At 46.3% G+C, this 12,129-nt stretch overlaps 1 protein-coding gene across 2 annotated transcripts in view; it reads left to right on the plus strand.

The window, feature by feature from the left end:
• The first annotated feature begins 850 nt into the window (after positions 1-850).
• efna5b (ephrin-A5b) overlaps positions 851-12,129 on the plus strand; it is an 88,296-nt gene continuing 77,017 nt past the window's right edge. Inside the window, exon 1 of one of the 2 annotated variants that reach the window (XM_047591547.1) lies at positions 851-2,459. In XM_047591547.1, the coding sequence (XP_047447503.1) occupies positions 2,335-2,459 (125 nt within the window). In that variant the 5' untranslated portion in view covers positions 851-2,334. The remainder of the gene's footprint in view (positions 2,460-12,129) is intronic. The other variant, XM_047591546.1, reaches the window with a different exon arrangement.

Genomic DNA, 12,129 nt, shown 5'->3' on the forward strand with positions numbered 1-12,129 from the left:
TATGCGCTCGTATTCTGTTGTTTTGTTCTCCTCCTTTTCCCTGTTCCTGCTCATATCCTGCTGCTTCCTCCATCTTGGTCTACATGAGCAAATACACACACAGTTTGTCTCATATTTACATTCTAACCTCAGGCACACACACAAATATATTTATGAGAACGAACGTGCCAAACAGTTTGAAATATACTGTACTTTTTTTTAAAAAAAAAAAAGAAAGAAAGAAATAAAATGTGCCAACTGGCCACATCAACTGAACCCAGAAGTCCTGCACATTACACAGGATGTTCATATTACAGTTATTTTCGTTAGGGATTTCCCATATGCATTTTGGCACGCTGCTTATTTTCTGAAGTTTCATAAATCCTCTTTGTGAACATTTGTCTTATTAAAGCGACGATGGACGGGGATCCCCTGGCGCACCAGAACTTGAATTTTGTCCTCAGCTGTCCCGCCCGCTCACCACTGCGGGGCGTCTGGGCGCTTGTGCCCGGAGCCCAGCGTTGAACCCCTCCACCCCCACTTCGGCAGCACCGCTCCCCGCAACAGGCTGCAGCGAACCTCGGTGTGAGACACCACCACCCTCCGTCTCTCAGTGCTCCTAAACCTAACACACTGATCATTTTCGGTATTATTATTTCGTAAACTGTCACAATAATATATAATGTTTTTGTTTTTTTTTTTCGTTTTTTTTTTTAAGAAAGAAAAGGAAACAAGAACTACTGAAAACATAAACGGGGAAAGAAATATCTAAGTGATATTTTCTCTAAATTTAAATACATTTCTTTTTTCTTTTTTTTTACATTTGTAAAATATTATTCGCTTGTTACCTCAGTAAAGGGTTCCTCTTGTTATGAGAAAAGAAAAGTGAATTCAAATTGAGTTGAACTGAACTCAGAGAGAGAGAGAGAGTAACTGGAGCCCGTGGTCTTCTTTGGTCTGCTGCGCCCGTTTGCATGTAATTAAATAGCGCACTTATCGGTCGGATCTGACAGAGCAGCGTCTCAAAGCGGTTCCTGTCCTGTGCACCTCTTTCCCCTGTCCCCTTCCACGGCAGCTCTACCTTTCGGTAATTGAATTAGCTCGGTTTTAGGTGCCGTTCGGGGGGGTGGAGGAGGAGGGAGGAGGGGCCTGCCTTTGTTCGAGTGACGCCCATTCAAATAATTTCAAACCAATGGGACTATCCCCCGCTCCGCCGTAACCAAACCCACTCCCTCAGTCGGCGTCTGGAGCTGCCTGCCTCTGCCCTCACCTTCCTGCGTGTCCCGGCGTCTCGAACCCCCAAACACAAGAGAGAGGAAGACTACGCAGCGCGCTCATGGGAATACGCGGTTATTTGTTCGTTCCTGCACGTCGCACCATGGCTCATATATGAGGAGGAGACTTTGGGATGCGGACATAATAAATAAGCGTCTCCGTGGACAGAAGCGCATGAGAATACGCAACGCTGCTGTCCTCCCCGACACAGAGAAGGACTCCTCCCCGCATCGGCCGTGACACCTCCGGCAAATCGCTTAGAGGAGGATAACAGTATTTTTTAATTTTTTTACTGGAAACGGAACAGCGAGTCTTGACGTTACCATCCATCTGCCAGTGGCTGACTGTATGGCTTTAAAAAGTTGCCTGGAAAACATGGACATCTGACGTGCGCCTCACAGCGTCATTGGACACACTGAGCCCCCCTCTCTCTCTCTTTTTTTCTCCATCACATCTCGGGCTCACTAATCCCCCTGCGCTTTCGTTTTGGAGTAAGAATAAGTGTTCAGCAGTTGTCATTTGCCCTGACACAGGCTGCATCCCGTAGCTCCCTGCAGAAGGGGAACACGAGGCTACCGCGCCACAGAAGACGCTGTTGCCTGCTGGGCTGCGCATTCGTGGCTGCGTGCTGATCTCATTGTTTTTTTTTTTATGTTGTTGTTTTTTTTTTTATTTGTGCATTAGAGGGAGAGATATTTTTTGTCAGCCCATCTCGGATTTGTCAGAAGCTGACACCCTGCATGTAATAAAGCCTGTGATTCATCCGGACTCTCGCCGCGCATCAGAGAGAATACACAGTGACGCGGTGCTTTTGTAACTTCACTTCATTTCCTTCAATCCGAACAAGTGTCATCTCTCAAGCGTCCGCGTCGAATGGGCACAACTCCGCCTTTCCTCCTCACGCGTTTTCTATGTCGTGCGCGTTTCTGTTTGTCCCGTTTGCATTCACAAACCTGCGCCAGCTAAGACGCGGCCACATGTGAATGAGAGCCATCACCTGTCCCGGTTGAAGCGCCCCGTACAACTTGACTGACTGACCCGACGCCGAAGAGGAATACGTGCCGAAGTTTTGCTGTAGTGATGCTGCAAGTGGAAATGGTCATCTTCCTCTGCCTGGTGCTGTTGATGTGTGTATTTAGCCAGGAGCCCAGTTCCAAAGTGGTGGCCGACCGCTACGCCGTCTTCTGGAACAGGACCAACACCAAGTAAGTAGCCTCGCACCGGCCGGGTCCACAACTGAGAGCCGGGTGGATGTTCCTCTACGTGAACCGCGGGCATTCGCAGGTTTGCTGTACCACGTCGGTGTTCGTTCTCCGCAGTGAGGGCATAATGCCAATAGGTGTAGTAGGTAGTAGGTACAGGCTTTAACCGAGGATGGGAAAAGTAATGGAAAAGACTGCCGTGGCTGCACGTCAACAGCGCGTCCCCCGAGAAACTCGATCAAAACCGTGCGTAACAAGGGCCTGGACACAATATTCACGGTCTGCTGTTGCTTCGTTTCTCCCGCTGCCAGTGTAGTCTAGATAAGGAAAATCACAGTGGGAATTAGGCTGGTATAATTATAGAGGCAGAGCAATCGAAGGGTATAAAACATGCAGAGTTATCTTGGGTTATTTCTCAGTTTGTTGGACTCTGGGAATTCACACGGACCCACTGTAGCCTGTGGTCTTAATTTGAGTAAACTCCAAATAGGACCATCGCAATCTGCAAAGCCTATTTACCCATATGAAAAAAATCATTCACTTATTTACTTTTCCCCAGAGGAATTGTCTTTATTTAGAAAATTTCAAGTCGTAGGCACATATACGGATAGAGGCCAAGCGTCTCAGACCTGCGTAGTAAGAAAGACTTAAGTGTTGGTTTCCCGTGTTTTAGTTTTTTGTGCAGTCTGTCTTCGTCACTAGAGAGAAACCCGTGATACCAAATGTAGCCGGTGAAAGCATAACTTATCAGTCAATATTAAAGGAGCCCTTCGCTGCAATTCAAGTCCATTTACCGTAATGTAATTTAGGACCTCGATCTCAGCACACCCAGACGTACTTGGGAGTAGTAGCTTCATGAATATTATAGAAGCGCCAAGGCAGGAGAATTACATAAAATGACAAACCCACTTCTCAGTACAGGCGCACAGTATTTGAAAGAAGTGTTAATATTCTCGTTTTTTTTCTTTTATACTTTTCGTGTCACAATTTATTCAAAAAAGGGCAAGGAGGAATGACAGGAAATAGAGCAAAAGGTTATTCGTTTATGTTTTATATTTAAGAAGATTTACGTATTTTCTTATTTTTTCTTATTTGTCGGACTTTTGCAGCACTGTAATGCAGAATAACCCATTACACTGAAGCACATTATGATTCAGTGACACAACTGAATAAAATTAATCAGGGTGTTCTTTAAGCTTTTTTTTTCTTTAAAAAAAAAGCTTGAAAGATTTAAATTTAAACCCGACAAAGCTAATTCATTCTCTAATGGATAACCCTGTGTCAAGTCTGTGTAAAACCTGAAAGCTTTCCTTCTACTATGTGCAGTGAAGGCTGCTCACTATGGAAACTAGTACTACCCAGTCAAAACTTCAGAAAACACTCCCTTCCTGCAGCAATGTGCGGCTTCTTTATTCTACAACTTTTACCTAAATTAATATGCCCATTTTTTTCATATTTGTGAGGATGAATGGTCGCCCGGAAAGTTGGAGGCACGCTGACCTGCTCTAATGGCTCCAAAATACACTGTTAATTTTTCAAAGGGCTCGGAACAAAAAGAGGTGGCTTCTCGCTTCTCTCCGTTTATGCGAATAAAGGGACAGTTTCGTGTTCAGCATAATGAGATTTCACATAAACCCGTTGGTTAAGTGAAAATTTCACATGCCGTCCGCTCAGGTCTGCCGCACTTAGATGAACTTCAGCAAAGTTAAAACAGAAGTTGCTCGAGTCGTAAAGTTCCCTGCCCGGGCGGCTTTGAGTCAAGCTTCAGTGTACATTGTGCGTGTTTGTCGAGACAGCATTTCCCTGAAGGAGTCCCTCGTGGAGTTACACTGTAAACCCTTGTCCCGGGCTTATTAGGTCTGAGGGCTGGTGCAGTTTACCGAGATCTTTCACTCCAGCTGCCAATGGCACTTAGTATTTGTTGAATAAAATCCTCAGTTTACCCTCCGAGTGCGCTAAAGCCATTAATAGCACACGCTGAATTTGTTGCACAACTATTTACATTCAGTTTGAAGTTTGGAAAAACATGATTTATTGCTTGAAACAATTAGTGGTCGGGGGGGAAAAAACGCAGGGCTGACTGTAAGCTCAGGGTGTGTAGATTCTCGGCCTGATATACCGTAGACCATGACTGCTGTGGTCTTGGTCCCCTACTGCCGACTCAGGCTGGCTGTTTATTTATGGGCCGCTTTCTTCAGCAGAGGCAAACACAATTTTGAGTCAAATCTTGATTCCTGCTGTTGATAGACGTACTTTCATTAGACTGGACTCCCCCCCACCCACCCCCCCAGCTGAAAAGTTTTGACTCGTCCGGCCGCTCAGTTAACTTGATATCTTCCAGATGTCCCGACACGTTTTCTCATTTTCAGTGAAAAAAAAAGAAAAAAGACGAAGAAGTAAATTTAACCGAACTCCATTAATCTCGGAGCAGATGATACGCTAACGCTGAAGAGAAGAGGCACGCAGTCGGCTGTAATCCACCAGCGTGCATGCGTGTTGTGCTCCTCCTCAATCTCCTCGAGTTCAGTAAAACCTGAAGAATTGATAAGTTTCCCGAGCCCCGTCTGCTTCTGACGCTCTCTCGCCTGCCTGGGGAAAGGAAACAGGTTTTTTCGGAGAGGCTGCAGTGCTAACACCAGTCGCTCTGTTCTACTTACTCTAAATAGAGTTTGTTTGACTCTCACCCCTGCAGGGCTGAGGCAGGAAGCCAGGAAGGTAACATAGCAGCTGAGAGAGAGAGAGAGAGCGACAGTTCGGAGAGAGAGAGAGATGGCAAACTTGTCTTATTGATGACTCAGTTAATAACTATCGAGTCCCTTTCCTCACTCATTACTGTAGAAAGCTGCCGTGGTACTGTAACTCGCCTGCCTTTGTTCCGGGGCTTCACGGTCACACCGAGAGTGCGGCTGCTTCAAGAATTTATAATGTGAACGCCCATGCACACAAACAGGCACTTCTGAGCCAAAGGCACATTTTTTACTTTATGATAGCAGTAAACTTCTTCTTCTTCTAATGTAATTTGTCACAAATAATGTTTTGCAGGTAAATTATGGGGTAATTTCAGGTTTTTCCTAGTTTTTCCGTCTTTACGGTCTTTGTCGTCGTCCGACCACAGTCATTCAGGGCCTCCCTTTTTTCTGCTGGAAGGAGAATTCGCCTTTTGTTGCACCAGTTTGTTTTCTTGCACCGTATGAAACCGTATCTTCCTCCGACTCCAAAATTGCCCGAGCTAGATGATCCATCACACTAAAAGCTGCAGTTTGAGTTTGGATTTGTCATAAAAATCTGTTTTGCTTCTAATTTATTGTGCCCAAATTGGATGTTTCACATCAGCGTGCGCAATATGTCGCGCTCCGCCGACTTACTTAATCACCTGAAATGCACGGAGAGAAAATGTTCTGGTGGCGGGGGCCTTCCGCGTGGAAACGGCAGCCAAACCGCTTTTCGCCCATAAACGTTGTCACATCCGTTTCTAAATGTCAAAGTGCGATTCGCTTAAAATGTAAAATTAGTATTTAAAAAAAAAAAAAAAAGTGACCACAAAAAAAGTGAACGCTTAGTGGCCTTAGTGCGCGGTGCAAAATGACGGGAGAAAAGTTTGAACTAGGAGCGGTGGAGGGGGGAAAAAAGTGAAGGGGAGAGAAACTCACGGAGTCACTAGTTGCCGTTGCAGATACTTTCACAGCTCAGAGTGTGACGGGGAATCTCAGAGAAAGAAACTTTCTGGATCTGAAATGAAACTTTTTCTCAACGTGATTATTTGCAGCTTGGAATTTCTTTATTTTTTTTATATTTTTTTTTCAGCAGTCTGAATCTGAACCAAACTGTAGATTAGTGCGGTAGTATCGTCAGTGCCACAATTGTTTCTGCTGACTGTTTTGAAGAGGCTTGGTGAGGAGGGGGGGGGGGTTGGTTTCCTTGCTGTTCTGTTGGCTTCGTTCCACCGTTTTGTTTCACAGCCGCCTCGTGAGACCAGAAACTTGCTAACTGCTTTATTATTCTGAATAACACCTCTATCTTTTAATCTCTCCTCCGGTTTGACACAGCCACGCTTACTTTCTGCCTTTGTATTCGCTCCTGGCGGTTCAGATTTTCTCAGAGCGAAACTCATTTTGGAGGGTTCCAGTTTTGCATGTGTTTTGTGGGCCAGTTCAGAGAACAGTGAGCAAACTTGAAGGTCTTATCTGTCCTGGGAGAGTCCCGGCGGTCTGAAATCACGCGCGTCTTTGGAGATTTTTGACCTCCGCTATCTCGCCGACTGTCTTTGCTCGCGAGCATTTATCGCAATGAAGGGACAGAGTGACTTCGAGGATGTCTCCGCTGTAATGCCGAGGAGACGGCCCTTCCCTTCCACTCTCCCCCTCTGCCCTTTCTTCCTCCCTGCGTCCCTCCATGCCTCTCTCCCGAGGTCCTCTCAGCCCTCTGCCTCTCCTCGTCTCTTTGTCCCTCCCTCCCTCCCTCTCTCTCTCTCTCTCTCTCTCTGTCTCTTCTTGCCAGGCACAGAAAATGAATGAATACAATTAGATATTTTTGGAGTCCCTCCACGGCTGATGGTGGAGAAAGACGCCTAGAGGTCAGGCACACTTTCAGGGTAGCTGAGGGAGAGGTCACGCGCATGTGGCGAGGGATAACGAAGCAGAAAGTTGGCCTGTGAATGACAAACTAGTAACTAGAACTCTCCTTGAAGTGGAAAGTATTATTAACATAAACAGTCTGATGCGGTTGTGGTCATGCAAATTGCTCAAGGTGATTTGTATTTCGCTGCATAATTTGTATCCCGACAAACTGCATTTTTCTAACACGCTGCCTGGTTTTGTTGTGTTCGCATTTGTATTCTTACACTGTACTGTAACTGGAGGGGAGTGGGGGTGGGGGTGGGGGGGGGGGCTGTAGTTGTGTTGTGGGTATTGGTTTGTTTTGGCTGCTCATTTTTGTTTTAGAGTTTTAACTGTTTAAACATGCATGCGAGCGTGTTTGCATGCGCATGCAACGATTCAAATGAGCCACGAGATCGTACAGGCCTTTGTTCCCTCTACCTCAGACGCTCAGATACCAGATTAATTGCGCCTTTCTCCCTCCTCTGTGACTTCTCATCACTTGGCTTTGGCCATTTGGGCACGAGTAAATGTCTGGTCAGCCTGTGCTTGCATGCTTACTGGACAAATGAATAAAACCAAAGGCACATACATGTAGGTGGAAAAACATGCAATGTAGCCACCAGTTTCTAAAACATCTATGATACATTGCTGTTTTTATATTAGCGTTGCCTTTTTTTTATAAACTTTCTACAAAACTCATTTAAAATCAAGCTCACGCCGCTTTGGATTTTTGACCCCATCCTCATCATTTTATCACTCTGAGCTCTATTTTACGCACTCCACTGCCGACTGTCTGCTCCCTCTCCCCCTCCGTCTGAAGGCTGATTAGTCCTCGCTAATGACCCCTCGCTCCGTCATTTTTTTTCTCTTTTTTTTTTTTTTTCTCGACGCCCATGGCACCAGCCGAGCCGAAGGAGCACCAGCGAGCGGCGGAGGAGACACAAAAGAGAGCGAGCAATAAACACGGGGACCCCGACGGAAAAGAAGCAAACTGTAATGATGGTGTTGTGCGTTATAATACTTTTATTAGGCCTAAATGGCTCGCTGTGTTTTCTCACTAGACCTGTAAATGCACTTTCCATTTAAATTTGATTTTTTTCTATTAACTAGAAAATGAGCCCGGCAGGCAGTAGTCAATGCTTAGTCAATGTGCTCGGCGGAGCAGCTGTTCTTCAGTGCACGGTGGAAGAGGGGGAGGACTGTTGGCCGTGACCCTTGTAGAGGTGCTATGTGGCGGACAGAAGCAGCCCTGTCGCCGGGGGTGCCTGGTGGTCGGGCCGTAGCCTTGGATATGCTAATCCCGTTGAACGCAGCCTACAATTGCACGAAAAAAGACATTCCCTATATGTGCGTGCGTGTGTCTGTATACCAGTGGTTAATGTACAAGACACAATATTATTTTAAAATGTTGAATTTTTTCCGAAAATTTTCAATTTTTTTAAAACTATCTGCTGCGCTTAGTTGTGAATATTTTTTTCTTTTACATTCAGTTCGGTGATTTATTCACCTAAAAACGACACCGAAAAGCCACGTTTGGTCGCGATACGATAACCACAACTCGGAAAATTATTAAAATTAAGCAGAGCCTTAAAAATACCACTCTCAGTGTGAAGTGTTGGTTATCCACCAAAGAGCGGGAGGAATTTCTCGTCTGTACCGAACGGCGGCTTCATTTCAGTTTTCCTCCCTAACCCGGGGAACCTCATTTTAATGTCCAGGTTTTTGTTTTCAGAGTAATCACTCCAAGGTCAGACGGAGCACTGAAACGCTGCTATCAGCTCAGTGATCTGTCTTTTAGCCCTCATTCAGCCTTTTGGCATTCAACCCGCGGGGGGAACCTTGTGTATGGCCGTACTTGGAAACAATAAAGTATTAAAAGGCTTACGCAACGTTCACATGCATGCGGGGAAAACACTTTTACTCTGGCACGATAAAAACAAGTCCTTTTTATTGTTTTTTTTTTGCTGCTTTGTTTGCCTCCCACTATATACGCATGTGTTTGCTTATTCGTGTGTTAATATTTTCCCTCCATCCCTGCTCTCATTGTCTCAGTCAATATTTCAGAGTTGTAGATTTGTATTATGTCACCTCATTACAAAATACTATGAGGACCTGAGTGGATTTATAGTTAAAACTTACTCAGTAAAAGGAGATAGGCCAAAAATAAACATAAATGCTTGTTCTTCGTCCATTTTAAGACCTCCAAAAAAGGAGCTATTAGTAGGAGTGCGAGATTACTGCAGGTCCGACGAGGGCCGAAACGTGGCTGCAGGAATCCCGCTATTGTGTATTAAAGGTCCTCGTTCATGGCTGAAAATGGCGCTACCCTATCCTTCTTCAGGTTCTCTGCTCTCCCCTGTAAGATGGAGGCTCAGAAGCAGCTGTTACTGTAGTAACACTCAGGGTTGATCTATCCCCCCTTACCAGAAAGGGGCGCTACTGAGAGAGCTCTGATAGCCTCCGGTGCCCTGGCGCTCTCAGCCCGAAGCGTTTCAAGTGCGCAGCCCAAGTGAAAGCCACATAACGTCTGCTTGATGCAACGCCCGCCTCCTCCTGCTTATGACTGATTTGACCTCGTTAAACTCATTCACCGTCATTGTCATACTATATTTAAAGGAAGCATGTAAAGGCCAAAACAGCTGATGGCTTTCATTTATTTTTGTCTTTTTGTCACCGCTCGCTGTTCGACTGGAAAATGTGACGGGAGCGATCGAGACTGTTCGGTTTTTGCCAGACACATTTTCCACAGATAATTCCTTTCATGGTAGGCTGGCTTCGGACCGTGCGCCGTACGTTTTCCCTATTTAACTTTTTTTTGGGGGGGGGTGAGGGGTTGTTTTCGTAGCTGGGCAGCGGTGTGGAGAATAGATCCCAGAAGAGAACACATCTCCAGCTTGTGAATAAAGACCTAATTGACGGGTTGTAGCCTGCTGTAAATGACTCATGAGGTAATTCGTCTTCACAGACAGACTGAGAAACACACGGGGAGATTTTACAATTCTGTGGTCTGTTTTTCCTTCAGAAACTTTTACATCTCCAAGAATAAATTTTCGAAATCATAAAGTGACACTTTTAGCCCCGGGATGCTGCGAGGGACCTCGTGTATTCATGGTGCGTTTCTATTGGCTGGCTCAGTCATGAAAAAAAAAGTTAATTCAGGTTAAAGGACTAATTGATTTTCATGTGAACATCTCTTTGTGAGGCTCACACAAGCTGTGACATTTCCACCGAGCTAAATACAAACAATGTTGCCTTCACTCTTTTTTTTTTTTCATTTCTTGCGACACATGCCAATAATAAGCTAGCTGTATTAGTATAGAAAAATACTCACAGCCAATGCCCCCCCCCTTCAAAAAAAAAAAAAAAAAAATTAAAAAAAATGCTGGGCTGTGAGACTGAAAGGTGGCCATTGTTCTGCTCTTTCTGTCCACTCCACACAGCCAGGGCTGAAAGTAATGCATGCGCTTTAAACACAGGGAGGAGAAGAAAAAAAAAAAAGGAGGGCAAAGGAGAGGAGTGAGGGAGAATGGTGTGAATGGCAAGGGGAAAAGGAGAGCGCACAGCTGAAGTTGTAGTGTGCTCTCTGGACAGGAGAAGGGAGGAGAGGAGGAGTATAATGCAAGTGCCAGACACGAGGGGAGAGGCTTGTAGTAGCCAGGGGTGACCCAGTGTGTGGAAAAGAAAAGGTGGCATTTTTCCTCATTTCCAACTCGGCTTACCCGTCCCCTCTCATCTGCTCATCAACCCCCCCCCCTCTCCGCCCGCCCTCCCTCCCCCTTCCCTTGTCTGTCCTTGCCAAGGTTTAAAGATGCATGTGGCTGTCTGTCTGTCTCCCTGGTGGTTGGTCGGTCGGTGATGGTTCTCCAGGGGACAGACTCCGGGTCTTCGCCCTGAGGGGATGTTGTCTTTGAGGTTCGGGTTTAGTGACACTGGGGATTTTTTTTTTTTTCTACACAGACAGGATTAAGCCTCCTCAGGTTCAGACCCCTGCTTTGTTTCCTCTGACACCGAAGACTCACACACACAGGGATGTGTTTACGGGGGGGGGGGGGGGGCTGTTGTGGTGCTAAAGTTGCATCTTGGGGCGCACTCACGCTAGGCAGCCGTGCCTTAGAATCCGAACTTTAGCGGGAATGCGCCAAGCTTGAACGTGTCGGCTCTGTGGAGGTGCTTTACGCTGCGATACAGGTCAAACCTTTCCCATTAACGGCCGCTCACGCAAGGCAGTCGTTCCGTGCCCTAAAGTCCGGATTATATGGCTAGTGGGAGCGCGACCGCACCGTGCTTGGATACAGCCCACTCCCCTGGCACGGTCCGCTTGGAAGAGTTGGACTTGGGCACAGTGCGATTGGTCACGCACGCGCACAAACGCTTGACGTACAAACCGAGCGGTCACGTTAGTCAGAGGAAGAGGGCTGACTGTTTTGAAGTTTATGCAGAACAAGAAGGTCATGGCGTCACGCTGCTGCAACTGCGTGTGAACAACAGACCCGCACACCGTGTGCACGTCGCATATCAACGTGATGACGCAGGTGTCGGAGGCGACCGCGGTTCGGCTCGCTCGGTTCGGGGTAATGTGAGTGCGGGCCAGCTGGGGACGGGGGAGAAAGGGAATCCGTGCTTCGGCATGGTGCGGCACAACTGGCCCTACTGTGATTGGTCTTAACTGGTGTGGCGCGTCGCATTGCCTTGCCCTTGAAAGTGCATGTTCCGCTCAAAAACATGCAACAAAGTTGCAACGCCAGGGTGACGTGGCGTCTCGTTGGAGGGTTTCATTCCAAAATTCAATTTGTCTGCCGCAGAGACAAATTGGTACAATAAGAATGGGCAGTTTTTGTCCTGTGAAGTAGCCCTACTTTACCAGCGAAGGTCTCAAGACGACGCGCTCCTTTCAATGTGATGAATAATGTGGATAATTATGCAGGATTCTTTTGAAACATATCTCCTCATATTTGTCTTTGACTCTGCTCGCCTCTCTCTTGCCGCGTTAGTTTGAGCGCCCAGGGCCTAGTGAGTGGGACTTTGACCAAAAAATGAAAATAATGTTTTCCCTCTATCGTAGTGTATATTAAAAA

This window comes from Mugil cephalus, chromosome 8 (genome assembly GCF_022458985.1).
Source record: "Mugil cephalus isolate CIBA_MC_2020 chromosome 8, CIBA_Mcephalus_1.1, whole genome shotgun sequence".
Lineage (NCBI taxonomy): Eukaryota > Metazoa > Chordata > Actinopteri > Mugiliformes > Mugilidae > Mugil > Mugil cephalus.